The 24,497-nt window shown below is 37.4% G+C and overlaps 1 protein-coding gene across 5 annotated transcripts in view; it reads left to right on the forward strand.

Moving 5' to 3' along the window:
- MYBPC1 (myosin binding protein C1) overlaps nucleotides 1–24,497 on the forward strand; it is a 106,159-nt gene that overhangs the window by 43,227 nt on the left and 38,435 nt on the right. For all 5 annotated transcript variants that reach the window (XM_017887276.1, XM_017887274.1, XM_017887273.1 and 2 more), the window contains 12 exons: nucleotides 1,798–1,946; nucleotides 2,249–2,366; nucleotides 4,804–4,855; nucleotides 6,901–6,957; nucleotides 12,743–12,909; nucleotides 14,980–15,112; nucleotides 17,056–17,180; nucleotides 18,342–18,447; nucleotides 19,424–19,590; nucleotides 21,331–21,493; nucleotides 22,792–22,898; nucleotides 23,228–23,361. In XM_017887276.1, the coding sequence (XP_017742765.1) occupies nucleotides 1,798–1,946; nucleotides 2,249–2,366; nucleotides 4,804–4,855; nucleotides 6,901–6,957; nucleotides 12,743–12,909; nucleotides 14,980–15,112; nucleotides 17,056–17,180; nucleotides 18,342–18,447; nucleotides 19,424–19,590; nucleotides 21,331–21,493; nucleotides 22,792–22,898; nucleotides 23,228–23,361 (1,478 nt within the window). The remainder of the gene's footprint in view (nucleotides 1–1,797; nucleotides 1,947–2,248; nucleotides 2,367–4,803; nucleotides 4,856–6,900; nucleotides 6,958–12,742; nucleotides 12,910–14,979; nucleotides 15,113–17,055; nucleotides 17,181–18,341; nucleotides 18,448–19,423; nucleotides 19,591–21,330; nucleotides 21,494–22,791; nucleotides 22,899–23,227; nucleotides 23,362–24,497) is intronic.

A 24,497-nucleotide genomic window follows, 5' to 3' on the forward strand; every position in this document is an offset into this window, starting at 1 on the left:
AAAAAAAAAAAAAAAAAAAAAAAAAAAATTGAGGTGAAATTCACTTATAACATTAACCATTTTAAAGTGAACAATTCAGTGGCTATTAGTACATTTGCAATGTTGTACAGCCACTACTTCTATTTCTAAAACATTTTCATCATCCCCAAAAGACCCTATATCCCATTAAGCAGTTACTCCCCATTGCCCTCTCCTCCCAGGCCCTGGCAACCATTAATCTGCTTTGTCTCTCTGTGTTTACCTATTTTGGATATTTCATATTAATGGAATCAGACAATGCAGGACTTTTTGTGTCTGGCTTCTTTCACTCAGCATAATGTTTCCAAAGTTCATCCGCATTGTTGCATGTATCAGAACTTCATTCCTTTTGACGGCTGGATAATATTCCACTGTGTGTATATACTAAATCCTGCTTTTTACAACCTGAAAAGATGAGTGACAGCTATGATTTCAGTAACCTTCGGCACATAGGAGCCTGGACCCTGGAACCTTGAGTTCCAATCTTGATTCTGCTTCCTGCTAGCTATTGCCCTTGGAAAGACAGTTTAACTTCTTTATGCTCCAGTTTCCCCATCTGTAAAATGGTGACAATAACAGGACCTAGCTGTGAAGTATTTTGAACAGTGCCTGACTCACCATAATGCTCTGAGCCAGTGTCTGCTGACATTATCATAGCTCACTCCATAAGACGATTCCAAATCTACACACGCGCTAGGCCATAATTCATAATATCTGAGACAGCTGATCGGACAAATGGTTCCACTCTTCAAATATTCAAATTCAAAATATTGATTATATACCTCCTGTTTTAGGCACTGAGTATAACATGTGAGTATAACTCAGAACTTACAGTCTGAGAGGAGCAGACAAAAAATTAAACAAATAATCACAAATGCCAAGTGCTATGAAGGGATGGTGAGCTGGAGGAGGACCTGAGGGTTGAAGAATTTTAACCAAATAAATCTTTATAAGGGATATATTATGATCTGAACTAGTCTTTGACACTTATCAATATTATGCAAATGAGTACATAGCTAACTGTATTCCAGAATTACTTCTTTCTGGGCTAGAATGTCAAAGCACACGGCATGTGAACAGAAATGTTGGCTCCCCTTGTGTTCCTGTAAGACACTGAAATGCTGGACTGGAAGCTGGACTATAATGTCATGTCCTCAGGGTCTAAATCACTCAATACAGACAGATTGGCAGGTTTACTTCAAGCAGATCAGTTTGATTTAGTCACATTCCTGTAATTCCAGGCTTCTCATCACCTTGCCTAACAAAAGGGGTGAAAAAAATTCAATTTTTTCATTTTTATTTCATATTATATTCAGATATATGAAATAAAATTTTATACATATCCATATATGCATTTATCCATCTATATGAAATAAAATTTCGTATACATCCATATATATGAAATAAAATTTCGTATACATCCATATATATGAAATAAAATTTCGTATACATCCATATATATGAAATAAAATTTCGAATACATCTGTATATATGAAGTTTAAAAATTATCCAAATGTAAAATTATCCATATATAAAAATTACTTTCACTGGTTTCCTTATTGTTTTTTCTGCTTCATAAACCCCCAAAGCAGAACAAGCTGGAACAGCCTAAGGACCTCTAGAGCATTCATAAAAAAATCAGGACCAATTCATTGCACAATACAAGGGCACCAATCACACCATATTCTGTAGTGCAATCCTGTGTCAACTCCTTCCAGTTGAAAGCAAAACAAATGACACTAGTTAAAGAGCAAGCTGAATCCCTTATGCTTCTTCTAGGTGAAAATATCACCTTCATAGCCAAAGTCAAGGCTGAAGATCTTCTGAGAAAACCCACTGTCAAATGGTTCAAAGGAAAATGGATGGATCTGGCCAGCAAAGCCGGGAAGCACCTTCAGTTGAAGGAAACCTTTGAGAGGCACAGTCGGGTAAGGCCCTGAACTCCCAGGACAGGGGCTCAGCTAGCGCATTCCTTCTGTGTGGATAAATGATCACTTTCAGGTTCAGCTTTGAGAGACTTCAGTTCCAGAAAATCCTCTGAAGTTACCATTGCTAGTGTCTACACTCTATTGAGATTGCCCTGCTGTGTCTAGGGGCTGCAGGACACATTTGCCCTCCTATATTGAGAACATTGTACTGGAATTCCCACGGATAGACACAGCTTTAAGCCAATGCTGAGAAATTTGGAAAATAAACTGAAATGTGTGTGTCTGGATGCATTTCATTGCAGGTGTACACATTTGAGATGCAGATCATCAAGGCCAAAGAGAACTATGCAGGAAATTACAGATGTGAGGTCACCTATAAGGATAAGTTTGACAGCTGTTCGTTTGATCTTGAAGTGCATGGTAAGAGAATCTTCTTGCCTAGATAAATGTAATTTTTTAATGGGATGTGAGGGGATGGAGGAGAAGAAGTTCATTTAATACTATGAGATTTCGGGGAAATTTTTCCTTTAAAACTGTGTGGTTTTGATTGTGGTAGTCTCAGCAAGCCTGCTGAATTGAATTGTAATGAAATAATTTATACTAAAAGTAGAATTGGGGGGATTTTATCGCTAAATATCTCTTGTCCATGCTATCTATATTTCTTCAATCTCCCAGATAAAAGATGTTGTCAGTTTTTGCTGCTGCAGAATGTATGTTTCATGGGGTCCACTTTCCCACTTAGGTTTGGGGATAGGGTAATATGCTATGAGAGTTCAGGAGACCCAGGTGGAAGGGAGAGTTTCTTTTGTAAGGACTAATGTCAGCCATGGCAGTTCTTCATCCATATGTTCTGTGTACTACCCACAGTAAACATAGAAGGCCTAATTGCATACATTGAGGTTGGGAAAAAACTCACTTTTACAAGCATACAAAGGAAAAGTTGACTTGGCAGCAAATAATATAAACTTAAAGTGAATGTAAAGTGTGATGTAGTTGCAAAAGACAAAGCAAATGTAATTTGATTTGATTTGATTTGATTTTGAGACAGAGTCTCACTCTACTGCTCAGGCTAGAGGCCTGTGGCACAGTCTTGGTTCACTGCAATCTCCAATTCCTGGGTTCAAGCGATTCTCATGCCTCAGCCTCCCAAATAGCTGGGATTACAGGCATGTGCCACCACGCTGGGCTAATTTTGCGGGGGTATTTTTAGAAGAGATGGGGTTTCACCATATTAGCCAGCCTAGTCTCAAACTCCAGGCCTTAAGTGATCCACCTGCCTTGGCCTCCCAAAGGGCTGGGATTACAGGTGTGAGCCACGGTGCCCAACCATGACTGTAATTTTAAACTGGGCTATTCCAAGTGGTATAGGATCTAAGTTTAGGAAACGATACTTCTCTCTACAACATGCTACTTGTTCTACATTTGGAGTGATGTCTTTAGCCTGGGCACTGTACCTCTGCCTGGACATCTTCTGGAGTAGGGTAACCAGGAAGATGAAGAATCCAAAAACCACACCCTATCCAGCTTGAGTGTGTGGGTGAAGGAAGTCAGGCATACACGGCTTGTTGCAAAGAGGGGAAGGGGCTGTCACACAGAACATGGAAAACAAATTTCCATGCATGAGAAACATTTAGGCAGTTTAGAATCAAAAGGTGGAAACGATGAGGAGGTGAATTTTGTCTTAACATTAGGATGAGCTGGTCAGGTGCAGTGGTTCACTCCTGTAATCCCAGCACTTTGGGAGGCCGAGGCAGGCAGATCACGAGGACAGCAGTTCGAGAGTAGCCTGGCCAACATGGTGAAACCCCGTCTCTACTAAAAATACAAAAATTAGCCAGGCATGGTGGTGGGCGCCTATAATCCCAGCTACTTGGGAGGCTGAGGCAGGAGAATCGCTTGAACCTGGGAGGCAGAGGTTGCAGTGAGCCGAGACCGTGCCATTGCACTCCAGCCTGGGCAACAGAGCAAGACTCCATCTCAAAAAAAAAAAAAAAAAAAAAAAAAAGATGAGCTCTTTGGTTAAAGCTATATAGACAGCCCGGGAAGGTTGTGAGAGTCTCACTGAGAGCGATGTCAAGCAGAGGCTGGATGGCCATGGGTCAAGTGCTGTTGATATTTCCATATCAGGTGGGATCTGGGATCCTGGGCAGCACTGCTTCACCCTGGCTGTCTCTGAGAAGATCACCTGGAGGGCTTTTTTTTTTTTTTTTTTTTTTTTTGCGATGGAGTCTTGCTCCTCTCTGTCGCCCAGGCTGGAGTACAGTGGCACCATCTTGGCTCATTGCAAGCTCCGCCTCCCGGGTTCATGCCATTCTCCTGCCTCAGCCTCCCGAGTAGCTGGGACTACAGGCGGCCGCCACCACGCCCGGCTAATTTTGGTATTTTTAGTAGCGATGGGGTTTCACTGTGTTAGCCAGGATGGTCTCGATCTCCTGACCTCATGATCCGCCCGCCTCGGCCTCCCAAAGTGCTGGGATTACAGGCGTGAGCCTCTGCGCCCGGCCCCTGGAGGGCTTTTTAAGAATATTGATTCTGGGTGCCCCTCCCTGATCTGGTGGATCAACATCTCTGGCAGACAGGATCAAGAAACTGATACATTTTTAAGTCCCTCAGTGATTCTAGTGGGCAGACAAGTTGAATGACACCTGGACAAGGTGACCCCAAGGTCCCTTCATTGGTTCTTCATGAGGGAGGTGGAGGTATGATGAGGCTGTGGCAGCACGGCTGTTCAGGGGAAAAGCATCCCCACTTCACCTGACATTCTCCCATCTAAAGAATCCCCACAGCCTATGAAGGAACTGAACACAAACTACAGCCTTAATGGGTATTTATGTTATTGTTTTCTTTCCTTTCAAAGAATCTACTGGGACTACTCCAAACATTGACATCAGATCTGCTTTCAAGAGAAGGTAACTCCAAAAGGAAAATCTTGATAGCTTTTGTATAACACAGAAGTGGAGGATTTTCAAACACATTTCCCTTCCCCTGTATTCCGTATTCCAAATACGAACAATCCTTTTCAACGCAGTCAAACACACCATATATTTAAACGTAGGTGTTCTAGAAAAGCCATGGGTTTAAGGCCCAGTCAAGCATATACTGACCATTTTTTAGAATATTCTTATTATAATGAAGTTCCTGTTTTTGAGGTTTCACAGTTGCCTTAGAAAGACACTTTCAATTTATTCATATGTGGCTTCTTCCTTAAAGCATTATTTTCCACCAAATGGCCAAAAGAAATATGCAAAGAGACTCATTTCATTGGTTAAATCATGGCAGAAAACTTTTTATTTATATTGCCTTTCATCTAGAAATCACTTAGGGAGCTACTGAACCATGTGCCCAATAAAACCACAACTAAGTAGCTACTTACTGAAGTTAGTGTCATATAATTTTGGATTATCCTAAATGAAACTGGCATTAAGAATACCACAGAAAGGCAAAATTTAGATACCTATTTCATATATTTTTGCAATTACCAAGGCTGAAAAATTGGGGATGGGAGGTCAAGGAAAAAATTTCAGAGATTTTTGATATCTAAGAAATATAACCAGCCCCTTCCTGTCATTATGTTATTCTCTGTACTTAATTATTCCATAATATAAATTCTTTAATGAGACCAAATGTTTTGTTTCTCCTATGACTGAATCCACATACAGTTTTGCTGAATAAGGAAAGTCACTCCAAACTATTACAAAACAATAATTTAGCCTGTTAATGAGGCATATTTTCCTCCAACATTACAAATAAATCAAAAAAAAATTACTTTGAAAAGTTATTTAATATTACTGGTATTAGGTATTTTTTAATTTTAAAAAATGTCATAACTTTCAAATTTTATTACTTTCCTTCCACTTCCCCTTCCCATGCTTGGCAAATGCACAGGTCTAAAACTATGCTCATACTGTATACACGTATATCTCAGGAGAGGGAAACATGACCTACTAAGTTTCCAGCTTTAAAAGAACAGAAATGTATTTACTTCAAAAGGCCTGCAAACGCCTGAAATTTTGAAAACACGTTATTGAGTTTAATTCTTATGACTTACGTTATACACACTGTTTTTAAACCCACAGACTCTTTTCTTAGAAACCATAACTAACATTTGTAAAGAGCAGGAAACAAAACTTCATTAAAAAATTAAACATGTAAGTAACTATGTAGTGCCATTTAAATGTTAGCTCTATAGCTTCTAGTTAGAGTTTATATGAAATCACAATGGTGGCTGCATGCCTAATTTAAGATGCATTTCTCTACAGGAAAGCACTTTTTAAAACTGCTAGTAAAAGTTTCGTTAACAATTCAAGACAAATTTTTTAAAAATACATTTAAGAAGGTATAAATATTAACAAGAAAATTAGAATAATTATCACCCTTTAAGACAGAAAGGAATGCATCTTTTAAAAAGTTCTGTGTTAGCTCCTTTTTTATTTTTGCCATGTTGGTATCACATTATCTGATTCATCTGTTCATGGACACAAAGAGGTTACCATTGAATATAAGGCTTTGTACTTATATATCTGACATTGGTACACTTGGTCCTCCAAGCCAATCTCTGTCTTACATGAATAACAGAGATCAGCAAAAGTTCTTTGCTTTTTACACAGGTATGTTTCTAGAGCCCCAACTTGCAAAACAAAGTACTTTGTGTTGCTTGGCTTAAGTGCATTTGTGTTACCTGGTTTTAACACAAATCCAAGCAGTTTTATATATGCAATCTACAAAAATGTGTCTTCTGAAATCATAGAGTAACACAAGCTCCTCATGTCTACTTTTCCACAAGTACATACTCCAAAAACTTAACATGTCACTTGTGTGAAAAGAAATAGTTTGTGTTGATTTAGTCCTTGTGTGGTACAAAATTGCATATACGTTACATGTAGAGTGTTTGGGGGAAATTGTTGTGTATGTCTCTGCATTAAACCCAGATTTGCTTTTCTTTTGTTAACGACAGTGGAGAAGGTCAAGACGATGCAGGGGAACTTGACTTTAGTGGTCTCCTGAAACGTAGGTGAGAACCAAGTGATGGAGTGAGGCATTGTGGCCTGGAAGTCTTTCAGACACCCACTCAGAGAAGTCAAGTTTAAAGTGGATGTTTTCAAAGAATTTTCATTTCTGAAAATGTGTTTTGCTTATAGAATATAACAGAGCTGACTAAGGAAGAGAGAAACAACTGCATACTAATCTTTTAAAGACTTTAATGGATGCTTTTAAACTTTCTTTTTAAATGTTTCCTGACTCTTCACCTATTTTTTTAAAGTGGGGATGAAGAGACATGAAAACTGAGACATAATACAAATACCTAGAAACCTCTAAGACTGTACATATGATTCCTTCTCATGACTGAATAAATAAAGCCTTCATTCTCTTTGATATTTGATCAAAAAATCAATTTTACAATTTTGGTAGAAGTCTGAAGGTATACACATTGTAAGAGGCACACCTACTTTAATATATTATTTATGATGTACTGTATTTCTGCAGGTCTAAGACACCACTGCTTTTAAGATATACCAGTACTTTATAAATCACTAAGCAATGAAAAAATTGCTCCAAATGGTTTGACACACCATTGATGATAAGATGCATTGTCATTTCCGAGGTCTTTAAAATGCCTCAAAAATGTGTTTTAGAAGTGATAAAATGGAAATAAAAGTTTAGTATTATCACACATTCACACTTCCTTTTCATTGTTCTCTACTGCAATAAAATTTATAGAATTTCATTATGGATACTTAGAACATAACCATTTTATAAGATTTCTCTCCGTATATATATTTCTATAACTGCTATACTCTTCACTAGGATTCCTTACATATATACTATATTATATGTATATTAGAGGTATCTAGATATTTACTATAGTGCAGAAGCAACAGAAAGAAATACTTTTTTCAGAGGTTAAGTTTTATCTAGCAAATTTGTAAATAAACAGAGTAAAATTATAATTTTAAATTAATTGTATATAATATCAGTTTTCACTTAACTTTCCAGGCTTTTAAAATTACTTTTAATGCTTTCTATGGTTATTAAAAGACTACAAGTACAAATATGCTTCATAACAAATTACAAACACTTGAAATAAACTGGGATTGTGTTTATTCTCTGTTTAGTTAGATAGCTTTATTCAAGTCTCTATGAATGAAAAATTTACCCCTACTGCTCAACATGTAGGTTAAGAACAGAAATATTAATGGGTGTGATTTATTAATTACTGAGGGATATCAGCCCATCAATAGACTAATTCAAATAACCATTAGTCTCAATAGTATTGATTAATTCCCCAAATGCATTTAAAGCAATAGTATATGAAGTGCCCTTAAGTGAGCCTCACATTTCCTCATTCTACAGATGAGAAACCAAGGTCCAGAGATAACAAGTGACTTATCCCAAGTCACACAAGAGTTCAAGGCAGGGCCAGGACCCAAATCCAGGTTTCCCTTTTATGAGTCAGTTCATTTCCTGTGACTCCACATTAAAGATGCCACTCTGAATTTGCCTTGGAAGCTGGTGCTTCAGTTTATAATACAAATTGACACTTTAGGAAGACAAGAGAGCTTTGTATTCTCCCCACAATCATTTACTCATTCAGGAAAATACTAAACACTATCTTTGTGTAGAATATAATGCTACTGATGTGAGGAAAAGAAATCCAGTGCCTGGCACACAGAAAAGGATAGATACACTTTTGTGGGAAGAAAAACAGTGGTAAAAACATGGAATTGAGTTTCATCTCTACCATTTACTAATTATGTGACTTTGGTCAAATATTTGACCCCTCCGAGACTTGGATTTCACACCTGGAAATGTGAAGAACAAATGCTACTTAATAGAATTATTGTGCAAATTAAATTAAGTGAAAAAGCTTGGTTCACAGTAGGTGGCAAATAAATATGCACCTCCTCTAAGGAAATGTGTCATTTTCTCTAACATAGTTTATATTCATAAGGAGACAACACACAAACACACACACGATCAATCAACAAAAATGTGATACGGTATTAAGCACCATGCTCTGATTAAAAAGGAAAAAAAGAAAGAAAAAAGAACAGACTTTTTCAAGCAGTAATTCCAGAATAAAATAAATCTAATTACATGATCAAAATGACAAAATTTAACAATCACTTAATGGGCAGCCAATGTGTCTTCAGTTCTCATTTTCTCTTACCCCCTACTTAAGATTTTCATTCATAATTAGATTGTTGTTAATATAAGGCTATGTTATGTTCTTTCAGTATACTGTGCTAATCCACTAATATAACTTTAGAACTCATTGTGTTCTCCTACTAATTAGTGAGTTGCCTGTGTTTTCATTGCGGTAATGACACCTGGTTACCATTTCTACTCCTCCAAGTGTGTGTGCCAAAATCCCCATGAGAAAAAAAATATATGATTAAAACCAACATCTCTGTACAACGAAAGATATTCCTGCTCTGAACAAAGCCAGCTTACTTCAAATGGACATTAGCTAAATCAGATTAAATCTTTTGGGCAGCATCCTGTTATAGGAATTGACCTGTATAAATACTTGTAAGTTGTATTCTACATGAAATTTCTATAACTGTTTACTCGTCACTAGGATCACCAAGTTATTGAAATTTTGATGTAGATGAAAATACCATGAGCATTATACAGGTCTATCCCGAGGCTTGGAAAAGAATCAGAAGTGCCTACAGAAATGTGGCTTTTTCTCCTCATTGTAACTTAACATAGCCATGCAGACAGGGTCATGTGCAGCCACCATGGTAAGTAACTAAAGATATGTTCCAGGTGCATTAAGGAAATGCTGAAGGTGAGAGCCTCGACCTCACATTTCAGTACAAGATAGATACTTCTCTATATTAAGATACTTAATTGAGATACAATTAAGTAATGGAAAGAAAAGGAAGGAATAGGCAAGAGGTCATTGGTGTTCTTATATGAAATTTGATACGACTAAGTATGTGATAGAGTGGAGAGTATCCTGGCATTTTAATGAAAAATGGTGAGGATGATTGGTTTTATAAATCTATCAACAAAATTGACTCAGGAAATCACAATCAAAATTATCATCTTTATTACTGGTTTCCTTCATATAAATATTCCCCTCATGGATCTATGTAGGACTCAATGACTTGTGCCTCTTGTTAGCTATTTTAATTATATCTAGCTTGATATCTTTAAATCCTCTGCCAATGTCAGGAGGATACCTGAAGTATGTAATGTATATATGCAATTCTTCATGGTTCAAATACAAATTTAACATAATCCAGTATGGTATAATTTTATAGTCTGAGGACTATATTTAGGCTGGAATGTGACAAAAAGAGAACACTAATAAATTAGATTGAGGGAACACCCCACAGAAAATATATACATACGAATATACATATACATCTTTTTTGGGTTTTTCTTTGAGACAGGGTCTCACTTTGTCACCCAGGCTGGAGTGCAGTGGCGCAATCTTGGCTCACTGCAGCCTCAACCTCCTGGGCTCAAGCAATCCTTCCACTTCAGCCTAAGTAGCTGGGATGACAGGCATGCACCACCATGCCCAGCTAATTTTTGTATTTTTTGTAGAGACAGGGTTTCACCATGTTGCCCAGGCTGGTTTCGAACTCCTGAGCCCAAGTAATCTTCCCACGTCAGCCTCCTAAAATGCTGGGATTACAAGATTGAGCCACCTCACCAGCCTATACATATACGTCATAATTGCGATTCTCCTAGACTTCCCACTAAAATATTTAAAGGATGTATTTGAAGTGTTTACTGTTTCCAGGAAGTAGATTTAGTGGATCTGGCAAATTCTTACCAATATTCCAATTTCACAACAATTTTCTTAAGCTTTTCAATTTTCCCATGTTAATAAAGGATGTAGCTACTATCAGTGAGATGAAGATAATGCTATGTCTTGAGTTTTTAAGAGGCACATTTTGCTAATGGTGTTGTCTAGTCCTTGCCATCAAGATTATTGGAGAGACCAGTGACCTTGCACTTCCCTCCATTTTCCAGGAGTTCTGCCTCAATGTCCCCCAACCCACTGGGCAAAAAAACTTACATGACAATGTAAAATGGAAGTTAGATATTTAGATGTCATCCTTGCTTAATGCCACCCTGAACTCTATGTTAATATTTATAATCTCCTCCCCTCCCCTGCATATTTTTATCCATGATTACAACCCAGTATTTCCTTCTCAAAGTACACATGAGTATGAAGATGACATTCTGGGCTGGGTGTGGTGGTCAGCACTTTGGGATGCTGAGGTGGATGGATCACTTGAGGTCAGGAGTTTGAGACCAGCCTGGCCAACATGGTGAAATCCCATCTCTACTAAAAATACAAAAATTAGCTGGGTGTGGTGGCACACACCTGTAATCCCAGCTACTTGGGAGGCTGAGGCAGGGGACTCGTTGGAACCCAAGAGGCAGAGGTTGCAGTGAGCTGAGATCATGCCACTTCACTCCAACCTGGGCAACAGAGTGAGACTCTGTCTTCAAGAAAAAAAAAAAGAAAAAAAAGAAGGCACTCTGAAACAAGTGTAATGAATATGACAATGCAAACAGACGTAACCCGTCATTCCCTAACATGATAGCATGAATTCATTTTCACACTGATGTATAAGATGTTTGACCAGTTTTCTAGAAAATCATATCCAAATCAGCATTATGGTAAGCAGTCATTGTAACATTTTCAAATTAACCTGATAAAAACAGTCATGTAAACATAAACAAAATCAGGATTATTTATTCAATGAAGGAAACCAATTTGTTTATACTAAGCCTGTTTTCCAAAAGAGTGTTTATTTCTGAGTTTTATTTTATTTTATGCTTTTAAATAAAAGAAAGGAAGGCAAGTGTAAATCTAAATCTTAATTTTTAAAGTCAATATATCGTTTTTATGTGCTTCTGTATTACATGATCAAAAGTTGGTGGTCATGAATTTTGATAAGCGCACCCTAAGAAGTTACTTTCGCCTTGTTCATGGTGGCCCTAAAAGCATATTGTTCCAGTTTAACATTTATTTTATACTCATACGCCAAGTTTGCTTCCAAAAAGACATTCAAGACTAGTATTTAGGTTGAAATGTTAAGAAAATTTTAAAGGCCCAGTCTCGCTTTCCCCCTGGCCAATTTAGAAAAAAAAATTTAAAAAACCATCGTATCCATAAAACACTGATGTGAAAAACAAAAAACTCATGGCAGATTTGCTTGATCTTTTTTTTTTTTTTTTGTATTTTAAAAAGGTAAAAAATGGTTAATGTATCAGTTATTAATATGGTTAGGTGAAAATGGCTTTTTGGCAAAATCCAAATGTTTGAGAATAATGTATTTGTAGCTGTCTCCATAATTTATCTAAGGCATGTACATCAAAGAAAATAGAAAGAGATCATTTTATTTCATAGGCCAAATCTAAACCTTTTAGTTCTAGTCCAATTTTCAATAATTCAATATCCATATCTTAGATGAAACCTGTCGTTTCTCAAAATCCCATCTTCTAATTAGACTTTAAATTTGAAAATAAGTAAAATATATTTTTAGGCTATTTCCTGATGTCCTCTACTCCCCCTAAAATTGTTTTTATTAACTAGGAAAACGAGAGGTGTTACTATAAGGGCACACATTTGATCTTCTACTACCTGCAAGTTTCCCTAAGACTTCCATTCCAGCAAGGCAAGACTTGACTTCTGGGCTTCAAGTACTCAGGCTTTAAACAGAGCTTTTTTACACTGAACTGAAAAAGCAGAATCATACCTCGACCTTCCTGGTCTCTAAGGGCCAGTGCAGCTACTAAACTAGACCATGGTTCTCCCCGGTTAGGGAGGTGAAGCAGCAGGAGGAAGAACCCGAGGTGGACGTGTGGGAGTTGCTGAAGAACGCGAAACCCAGTGAATACGAGAAGATCGCCTTCCAGTATGGAATCACCGACCTGCGCGGCATGCTCAAGCGCCTCAAGCGCATGCGCAGGGAGGAGAAGAAGAGCGCAGGTGAGCGCGCCCGGGGGACATGGCAGCGGGGGCGAGGGGCGTGGCAGCGTTCGAAAGACTTGAACCCCATCCCATGCCCCTTCCAGTCTCCCGCGGGGTTGGGAGTGGGCCTGGGTAAGCGTGCAGGGGTTACGGTTGTCTTGGCGGACAGCTCCTGAAGGTTCAAGGTAACAGGAGATTCATGGTCCACACACAACGTAAATGTAATAGTACATTACCCCCGCTGTTACTGCGAATTTCTTAGCGGCCCCCTTTCTCCAGCCTCCACATCCCCTCTCACTGTCAAATTATTGATTTTTACTTAAGCAGAGTGGACTCTTTCACCATCCTTTTCTTCCACCCACTTGATGGCGTGTGGAGAGTTCACTTTTTTACACCCAGCACGGTTAGCAAAATGTTTTGTAAAACCAATAAGCAGCTCCGTGGGGGTCTGAAATGGGTCCAGTTTATTGTGGTCTGAAATACCTTTTTAAAGTGGAAATTTTAAAGAAAGAAAAGGAATGCATTTTACACTGACCATTAGCTCTTCGAAGCTTCCTGTACTTGGTCATTATTGGTTATGGGTTTTATGACACATCAGATTAGTAATATATCAATCCTATTATTATTATTTTGTTAATGTTCAAATAGAATTTAAAGATTTTTTACCACCTCTTTTAAAAAATCTGACCTTTATTTCTGATCTTCCTGGAAACTGGTTGAGAAATGGCCCCAGAGAAATATAGAAGGGTATATTTTTTTAGTTTCTGGAGTTCAGCCGTTCCCACTATCCCAGAACTCCTGATGTTATATTTTTGAGAGGTGTGTGCGTGCTACAGGGGAGAGCCAGCTGACATCTCTTTTCCCCAGGCTGAACTTTGTTATTGTTATCACTTAGCTCTGAATTCATCTCTTAAGGTGTGTGGTAGATAGCTTTTTTAAAAGCTAGGGTTTATTTTAACTTGTTAAAATATGGGACAGCAAGCTTACCTAAACAATAGTATAATAAGGTTGGAATGATGGAAATACAAGCATGACAACATGAAGCATTTCACATTTGTATTTTCCAAACTGCTAAATGAAAATGATTATCTTTTAAAACCAGGAAAAGAAAACTTATTAAATTAAAAAAAGAAGTTAACTATCTTTAGGACCTTTCAAAGACAACTTTTTTTTTTTAATTGTTGTGTTCTATGTTATTTAAAATCTTTGGAAATCCTGGATTCCTACACGTATGTGCAAGGGGTGTTTTTTAAATGCCACTATTTGGGCAAGTTATCACAGTATAAAAAACTTTGGTAAGCCTACTGTTTCAATTAGTCAAAGACATTCGATTTAATACAAATCACTGAATTTATCTTATAAATTTGATTATTTAAAAAACCATCTGTGACATAGAAGAAGTGCAGAAATAAGGCCAATGACACTAATAGTAATTGTGCTGAAAGAATAAGCGTGTTCTTTTATTGTTATTTTTTTGAAACAGGGTCGCATTCTGTCACCCAGGCTGGAGTGTGCAGTGGTATGATCTCAGCTCACTGCGACCTCTGCCTCCCAGATTCAAGTGACTCTCGTGCCTCAGCCTCCTGAGTAGCTGGGATTACAGGCACGCACCACCACACCCTGCTAATTTTTGTATTTTTAGAAGAGACAGGGTTTCCCCGTATTGGCCAGGCTGGTTTCGATCTCCTGGCCTCAAGTGATCTGCCTGCCTTAGCCTTCCAAAGTGTTGGGATTACAGGCGTGAGCCACCGTGCCCAGCCCCAGCATGTTTTTAAAGTTCACTTTCATTTGGACGTTTTATAGTGCACATTCCCTGAAGAATTAGGCCATTTTTAAAGCTTCTTCAATGATTCTTTTCTTATGTTTCTTCCAGAAACGTGTGGATTCTCTTTTCAATTTAAACCATCTTATTGTATATAAGTCAACAGTGTTCAAAATATAAAGGATAATTTGGAAGCTTTCTGATTTTTTCTTCTTTGAGATTCATTTTTTCATTTGCTTTTAGGTTCTCCTACATGTATTGACTATTTAAATTCATAGCATATGTATACATATATTAACATACTTTTGCTTCTTCTATTCTATCAGCTTTCGCAAAAATTCTTGATCCTGCATATCAGGTTGACAAAGGAGGCAGAGTGAGGTTTGTTGTGGAGCTGGCAGATCCAAAGTTGGAGGTGAAATGGTATAAAAATGGTCAAGAAATTCGACCCAGTACCAAGTAAGTGGGCTTTGCAAAAATCAGTGATAGCTCTACATTAAATTAACCAAATAGTAGTTTGACCTACTTTTCTGAGAATAAAAGGATATTTAGTTATATTTTCATAATACAAAATCATATGGAGAGAGAGTAAACATTTAAGTCATATTTTACTTATTAAGGAAACATGATAGTTCTATGTAAACTAAACCTTGTTTTATGTTTAATTCTGTAAAACTAAAGTGTTTTCCAATTATGGTTTTGTGTCGCTGCAGGTTGTATGTGATTATTTCAGAGTATTGCCAAATTTCTCCCAATTTTAAAAAATAAAATTGAAAAATAACTTGCAATCCGTATTTGATATGCCACCTGGGAATCACATCTTATAATTAGATGACTTTTGCTTTTCCAAAATAACAACTATATTTAATAATGGGTGAATACCTTCTATTTTCAATTCAGGTACTGTTCTGAGCACTTGCAATATTGCATCTAAAAGGAACTCTTTAATGTTGAGATAAAACAAAATGTGGGTCTAAGCCTGTGTTTTATTATTTTTTGGCCTTCTTGCAAATGGAGGCACACTAAAGACAGACTAATCCCTGATGTCTAATGGTATCTCCAGTCTATTATAAAACTACTTTACAGAGATCCTCCTCAGCCTGAGAGATTTTCAACTCCAATATATTTTTTCAGGTTAACAGGAGCCACGTGTACATTTATAAAAGATGTTAATCCTGGAAAGCTGTTACTTCTGGAGTACAACTAGGTGGTTTCCAATTCTTAATGTGGTCATGCCACAAGAGTGACTTTGTGATGATAACATTTATATCTGGTGTAAAAATCTCTTGAAGATGGCCTGAATTTACCAAAACATAATTTTAATTGGTTATCTTCATGTAGAAAATATTTTAAATATCTTGTTCTTGAAGGCTTCATTTTGAGAAATTCCCAAAGCAGTTATTTTCTAGTCTATTTTAATCCCATAATGTGCTCCTCCATAATACAGATCACAGATAATTATATTTTACAATCTTCTTGGTTTCTAGTTTGTTTCCAAATACTCACATTCTTTCTTAGTAGATGTAACTGTATGATAGCACCAGTTCTTAAGCTCATCTAAGAGAACATCACATTCGACAGAACTACTGCGTGTGTTTGTGATTGTATCACATTATTTCTTAAATTGTATAATCATTTATTCACCCAAGGAGATCTACTATACCACTGGGATAGGCAATGAATAGATCTTATTCATACATCAATGAGTAAGATCAAGTCTCTACCCCCCTATAAAGCACATGAATTGGTCAGTTAAAGAATGTACAGAGTTAAAAATCTCACACCCTCAGCCAACTCTATCTTCCAACATTGGTTTAAAAAAATTAAATAGCAAATATGTGAGTATTGATTTTTATTTGAAATAAAAACCTTATGTAAAAGAAAATTATAATGAAATTAAATAGTATCTATAAATATGCTTATATATTGTGCATTATAAAGATAAAAATTTTTTTTTGTTTGATGTTAAACTGTGTAAGATATGATACCTAAAGAGCAGATCAAAATTATATCCCTGCTGGGCACGATGACTTATGCCTGTAATCCCAACACTTTGGGAGGCTGAGGCAGGAATTCTTGAACCCAGGAGTTCGAGACCAGCCTGGGCAAGATGGTGAGACTCAGTCTTACAAAAAATAAATTAGCTGGGCCTAATGGCCCACACCTGTGGTCCCAGCCACACAGGAGGCTGAGGCAGGAGGATCACTTGAGCCCAGGATGTCGAGGCTCCAATTAGCTATGTTTGCACCACTGCACTCATGCCTGTGCAACAGAGCAAGACCCTGTCTCAAGAAATAGATCCTTGACTTTCAAACATTACCAAATTATAAGCCAAATTTGCTGGAAATAAAGAATAAAATCACATTCACAGACTCTGTTTATTTTCCTCCTATTCAAAACAGATACATCTTTGAACACAAAGGATGCCAGAGAATCCTGTTTATCAATAACTGTCAGATGACAGATGATTCGGAGTATTATGTGACAGCCGGTGATGAGAAATGTTCCACTGAGCTCTTCGTAAGAGGTAAAAATGAAATCTCTTATTGTGGTCACCAGGAGCTGTTGGCTCCTTCTCCCAGGGATAATGATCAAAGTGAAAGCAACTGAGGCTCCTCTACACTGGCAGCTATTATGGATCCCAATGAGTCTTCTGGTTTATTGAAGACTAGAACAGCAGAGGGGAGAAAGGAAACCTGCTGAGTACAAATGCCTCATGATTTTGACTCAAGTCAAGCACTATTTTGCAAAAATAATTATTCTAGTTATAGCTTTAGAACCCAACAGATTTTACTGGATAATCCCTGTTTCAAACACTCAATTGATCACATATAGGTTTCTCTTGAATTCAGCGTCATTAATAAGTGGTTGGCACCAAGCACACTGAAAATTATCATTTACTAAGACATTGTGAAAAGAGCTGGAGGGTGTGAATGAAGCCATGTCTTCCTTATTTTCTTTATGAGGCCTTCTGATTACAGACAACTCTGAGATCTCTGTCATTCATCTGGAACTAGGATCAAAGATTTGAGTTTTATATATTCTCCTTCATCAGAAATGTCTAACACTTAGTATCTTCTTTGCTAAAAGAATAATATTTGATATATGTTTTGTTTGTTCTTGAAAGCAATAATTTATTTGACATGGAGAGTTATGAAAAAATTGGGAGAATTTACCCAGGGTTGCCTGCTATTTATTTTGCCAAGAACAGACATTGAAAAAAAAGAAAGAAAGAAAACTCACAGCCAGGCATAGTGGCTCATGTCTGTAATACCAGTACTTTGGGAGGCCGAGGCACGTGATCACTTGAGGTCAGGAGTTCAAGACCAGCTTGGTCAATGTGATAAAATCCCGTCTCTACTAAAAATACAAAAATTAATTGGGTGTTGTGGCGGGCATCTGTAATCCCAGCTACTCAGGAGGCTGAGGCAGGAGAATCACTTGAACCTGGGAGGTGGAGGTTGCATTGAGCCAAGATCATGCCACTACACCCTAGCCTGGACAACAGAGTGAGACTCTGTCTCAAAACAAGAACAAAAACAAAAACAAAAAACTCACTTACTGTTATCACCATGTCAACCATAGATGTTGTTTTCTTACTGTTGGTTTTTCATCTGTGAACAAATCAGGGTTCATGGGATAGGCTTTGGATATTTAATGATTCTGATTTCCCCTTTTTGTATACTAGAGCCTCCAATTATGGTGACCAAACAGCTGGAAGATACAACTGCTTATTGTGGAGAGAGAGTGGAATTAGAATGTGAGGTGTCTGAAGATGATGCCAATGTAAAATGGTAAATAGCCTTAATGAAGTCTGTCCATTTTAATAGGCAAAAAAAAAAAAAAAAAAATTGGACCTTCATAGTTGATAGGACAGGAAGACAAATAGCTTTTAAACCTTTGAAAATAATCTCCACCTCATTTGAGTTAGTAGAGATGATAAATAAAAGTATACTAACATACTGGGGTTTTTCCACTCGTGAGACTGAAAACAGAACCAGAGATATATGTGAGCAACCATGTAGGGACGTAGGTACTTACTACTAAGTGGATGATTCAAGTTGTCCCAAATCTGTTTGACCCCAAAGCCTATGGATGCTCTTAACCTTTATAGCAGGCTTCCTCTCACTATCCCATATTGGCAACTTACATGAAAAAACATATTTTTTTTTTCATGTAACCCCTAGTCACTTTATTTTCATAGTACCTCAGGGAAAAAACATTTAGGCTGAGAATCACCAATTGCTTTTAGAAACAAGAGCTTATTTGTTTTGCTTAGGTGGGGAGTGTTTTCTCAGGTTCCTTGTGAGTAACCTTAAAATTAAAAACTAGAAATTTTAAATCTTAAAATGAAATGTTATATTGAAAGGTACAGTAAATTACACAGCGGGATTTGTAGTTATTGGTACGGTGTAGATTGTTCATTCTAATAGAGAATCATAGTTACCTTTAAAGTGCATTAAGTGATATTCTTACTAGTGTGCTTCAAGAGCCTCCATGTGGGTAATATCCACTCTTAGCAGTTGCACCTGATTCATCTGGAGTGCGAACAGGTGGCTTGTGTTCTTTTAACACAATTTTGTAGACAGTATTTGTTGCATTATGAATCTACTGATGGATACAGAGATTGATTCGTACATTTTTTAATTCAACAAATAGTTCTTGTGTGTCTCATATCTGCCAGAAATTCTTCAGGATATTGCAACAGGCACGATCGACAAGGTATTTTCCTGAAGGATCTTTTATAAACCTTTTACTATTTTAATTCAGGTTTAAGAATGGTGAAGAGATTATCCCTGGTCCAAAATCGAGATACCGAATTAGAGTTGAGGGTAAGAAACACATCTTGATCATAGAGGGAGCAACAAAGGCTGATTCTGCAGAATATTCAGTAATGACAACAGGAGGACAATCATCTGCTAAACTTAGTGTTGACTGTAAGTAAGACTTCTTTAGATGTCTTCTAAGTGGGCTTACTAATGATGGTTGTGTTAATTTGGTTTTAGAAAAGTTTCCATTTGATTTCTATTTGCAGTGATTTTAAGTATGTAAAATGGATTTCATTCTAGCTAAATGTCTATGTCAGATCAGTCAGAGTCTTTGAGGAAGGAACCACGACTCAATTTAATAGTAGAGCACCAGTATTAGGAAGGAAGTATAAAAATCACCTGCCAGAAAAGTTATAGTTCCAAGACCATATAAATAGGGGATAAATACTTAGATATTATGTCATATCCTGATAATGTTAGCTAGCTATTCATCAAGTAAACATTCAACACTCTGCAATTACATTTTACATGAGAAGAAAGTAATTCAAACCAAAAGGGTTTGGTTGAGAAGACTGTAAGAGCTCATTTCCTAGTAGGCTTCAGAGGCATGAGAGAATTAACGTACTTCCTTCAATGCCCTCTACTCCTAGTCAGTTAGCAATGGCAGAATCTTTCCCAATTTGCCATAAAAATTAAAACAGCAAATATCTCAAGATGATGTCACAAACAGAGTAGAAATTTTACTTCTGTATTTATTGCTTAGTCCAGTTGCAGTTCATATAATCATTGAATTATTCAGGATCACTCCCAATACATTCCTTATGCTTTATGGAACTGTGGCCATTTTAGTTTAACATCAAGAAGTCTTTCAGCCATAGACAGATCCTTATCTGATATTTGTATCCATTTAAAGCAATTACAATCAGTTCTGCTATTATGTAACATGAGCATTTCTAAAAATAATTATGCTCTGCAAAGTCATGCAATAAAAACCATAGAGTTTGTAGGGGAAATGGGATTATGGGTACAACACTCAAGAATTTTGTTGGTTTATTAGTCCATTCTCATGCTGCTAATAAAGACATACCCATGACTGGGTAATTTATAAAGGAAAAAGGTTCAATTGACTCACAGTTCCGCATGGCTTGGGAGACCTCAGGAAACTTACAATCATGGCAAAAGTCCCTTGTAAAGCCATCAGATCTCATGAGAACTCACTCACTATCATGAGAACAGCAGCATGGGAGTAACCGCCCACATGATTCAATTACCTCCCACTGGGTCCCTCCCATGACATGTGAGGATTATAGGAATTACAATTCAAGATGAGTTTTGGGTGGGGGCACAGCCAAACCATATCAGTCAACGACATGTTTTTTTAAAATATAATAACCTAATAAAAAGTAGTAGCACAGTTTTACACATGCTAAATGGTTGATAAATATTGTAATAAATATGGCACTTAATGTTGAAAAAGACCTGAGATTTGCTTACAGAAGTAATGCTGGAAGTGTTGTGGCTTGTGAACTGTTGTGAAGCAGTAGAAAGAGGATTATTCAAAATCTGATGAGTAGTTGTGACCTCTGATGTAAATGGGTGTGGCTTATATCACATGGATGAACTGAGGTAGCTGATATATGTTTGAGGTATGAGTCTGCGGATTTTGTGCATTCCTTGCTGGCTCATTTCAGCTGGATGCAATTTTCTGCATTCACCTGGTTTTTCTAAGGAATGAAATTGTACATAATCAAATGTGAAATTATCCCATAATATGTTAATTGCATTGGTACAACTTCTCACTTTCAAAACAAACATTGTAGTAGAGCTCACTATACCATTGTGAAATGCCACCATGTTGGCCTGTCGGGAGTTTGGGCTTGCATTTGTAATGGTCTATCATTTCTACAGTGAAACCTCTGAAGATTTTGACACCTCTGACTGATCAGACTGTAAATCTTGGAAAAGAAATCTGCCTGAAGTGTGAAATCTCTGAAAACATAACTGGAAAATGGACTAAAAATGGCCTACCCATTCAGGAGAGTGACCGTCTAAAGGTGGTTCACAAGGGAAGGTAAGTGAGCCAGGTGACCGGCAAATGAGGTTTGGTCCCTTTTCTACTTTCTCTGTTTTCTAAATTACATATTTGTTGAGGATGTTTGAAGGGTAGCCATAGGGAGATCATCTATTCCTGATTCTTTGCTTCCAACTAGCAAGAAGGTGTGATTTCTCTGTTGTACACCATGTCCTACTCATAATCCTGTATCTGTACCTCATACTATGGTACTTTGTCTATTCAAAATCCATTGACCCTTTTTCCATCTAAACATGAAGTTAGAGGCCAGGCACCATGGCTCATGCCTGTAGTCCCAACACTTTGGGAGGCCGAGGCAGACGGATCACTTGAGGTCAGGAGTTCAAGAGCTCCTGGGCTACATGGCAAAACCTCGTCTCTACAAAAAACACAAAAACTAGCCAAGCGTGGTGGCATGCACCTATAATCCCAACTACTTGGGAGGTGGGAGGATGGCTTGAGCCCAGTAGGGGGAGGTTGAAGTGAGCTGAGATCACACCACTGCATTCCAGCCTGGGAAATAGATTGAGAGACCCTGTCTCTAAAATAAATAATAAATATGAATTTAGAGGAAAAATACTGAATTCTAATTGAGGACCTGATCAAATGGATTAACTATCTTTAACCAATAAGTGTCACAATGCCTTCCTACAAATCTTTGTGTAGGGGGCATAATATCCTAGAACCTGGCAAAGATCTAAGGCAAGAGTTTAACTTTGAATTCATGGGCTTTTAGGATATCATAAATGAACTTTAGGAAGCCCCATAATTCTTGTGAAATTGTGAGAAAATTCTGTGTGTACAAAATACATACTTTTACACAGAAAGGATTCATAGTGTCCATTAGAGATTCACTGGTTTGTGACCCCAATAAAGTTAAGAGCTGTTGTTCTTAGAGTTTGGGATATAAAGTCAAAATCAATATTATTCTTGGCAATCTCTTGAATCTTAAAGTATAGCACTATTGATATGTTCTATTTTAGCTTTTTTAAAGCTATGAGATTAAAAAAAGAATAATAGACTGCTTATACAATAAGCAGATTGTATTTGTGGAGATAATTCCTTATTGTCCAAAATAAACATTTAATTTGAACCAATAAGTAGAATAATTAAGGCTTCTCATTCATTCTCTATCTCTCTCTCTCTCTCTCTCTTTTTCTTTCTCTCTCTCTCTCTTTCTCCCTCTCTCTCCTGCACTACAGAAGTTAATCAGATAAAGGCCAAGTGTCTTTTCAGTTTGGGTCTTATATAAACTAGATCTTTGCAGTCTTAGAAATACATTTTCCTTGTTTCCTTAGGATACACAAGTTAGTGATAGCCAATGCCCTCACTGAAGATGAAGGTGATTATGTATTTGCACCTGATGCCTACAATGTTACTCTGCCTGCCAAAGTTCATGTTATTGGTGAGTAGATAAAATAAGTCATTGCATAGTTGTGTTCTTTTTTGTTTGCTTTTGCTTACCATGGAATTATAATATATTCAAAACTAAGTGACATTTAAGGAAAAATACATCAATTGATATTAATCACCAATCAGAAAGATTGGTGACTTATACCAACACCTTACAATAAAATGGTTTTGCAAGGTGCCAGGCACCAACTATCTTGACTTCTCTTATATTCTTTTTGATCAGATAAAATATTGGTTACTACCATCATACAGCCAAACATTAGTGCAGATATTCACACAGAAATGACTGTCTGATAACAAAGACTATGTTTAATATTCTAGATCCTCCTAAGATCATCCTGGATGGTCTTGATGCTGATAATACAGTGACAGTGATTGCAGGAAACAAGCTTCGTCTTGAGATCCCCATCAGTGGAGAACCACCTCCTAAAGCCATCTGGAGCCGGGCAGATAAGGTTTGTTTTATACTTGCACACAGTCACATGCACACACACATATGCATACACACTGCCTACTCCACCCCTTGCCCTCCATTAGTCAGATGAAGGGAGAAAACGAATAAATGTACAGCAGTACAGTACAGTTGTAATTCCTTTGAAAAAGAGAGATGACTGATTTTCAGGCAAATCTGATCATCATTCATTTACTTCTCATATTTCTGACTATTACATAGCAAAGCACATTTTGATGCACAGTGAAGAAAGCCTCATTTTTAATTCTAATGGAAATTGGGGAGATGAAAAAGGAAATGAATTATTAAATAAGTGAACAAAGTCACTTTGGATAGTAATAAGTACAAGAAGATAATAAAAGAGAATGATACAATTACAAATGACTGCATAGTCAATGGCAGCCTCTGTGAAGAACAAGGAACCCTTTATGTGAAGATCAAAGAGAAGAGATTTCCATATGGAGGCAATTATAAGTGCAAAGGCCAAGGGGAGAGAATGAGCCTGATGTGTTGGAGGAACAGAAGGAAAGCCAGCATGTCTGGGGCAAAGTGAATGATGGGGAGAAAGACAAATGAGGGTGAAATGGTAGAGTAGTGCCAGCTCGTGTGTGACTCTGTGGCTTTCTACAAAAATAAAAGCAAAAAAAAAAAAAGTTACATTTAAAAAGAAGACATGAGGCCGGGTGCAGTGGCTCACGCCTGCAATCCCAGCACTTTGGGAGGCTGAGGCAGGCAGACCACCTGAAGCTAGGAGTTCCAGATCAGCCTGAGCCTACATGGAGAAACCCCATCTCTACTAAAAATACAAAAAAATTAACCAAATATGGTGGTGCATGCCTGTAATTCCAGCTACTCGGGAGACTGAGGCACAGGAATCGCTTGAACCCAGGAGGCAGAGGTTACAGTGAGCCGAGATTGCGCCACTGCACTCCAGCTAGGTGACAGAGCAAGACTATCTCAAAAAAAATTTTCTTAATGTTAAAAATAAAATAAAATGATAAAAAGCAGAGTGAGACTTCTACTTTCAACCATAATTGAATAACAGCAACCAGATTTACCTACTCACTTGAAATAACCACCAAAATAGACAAAATATATGAACAATGGGTTTCAAGACGTTGGACATCAGATCGTGAAAGA

The sequence above is a fragment of the Rhinopithecus bieti genome, unplaced genomic scaffold (genome assembly GCF_001698545.2).
Source record: "Rhinopithecus bieti isolate Rb0 unplaced genomic scaffold, ASM169854v2 scaffold_15133, whole genome shotgun sequence".
NCBI classification, from domain to species: domain Eukaryota; kingdom Metazoa; phylum Chordata; class Mammalia; order Primates; family Cercopithecidae; genus Rhinopithecus; species Rhinopithecus bieti.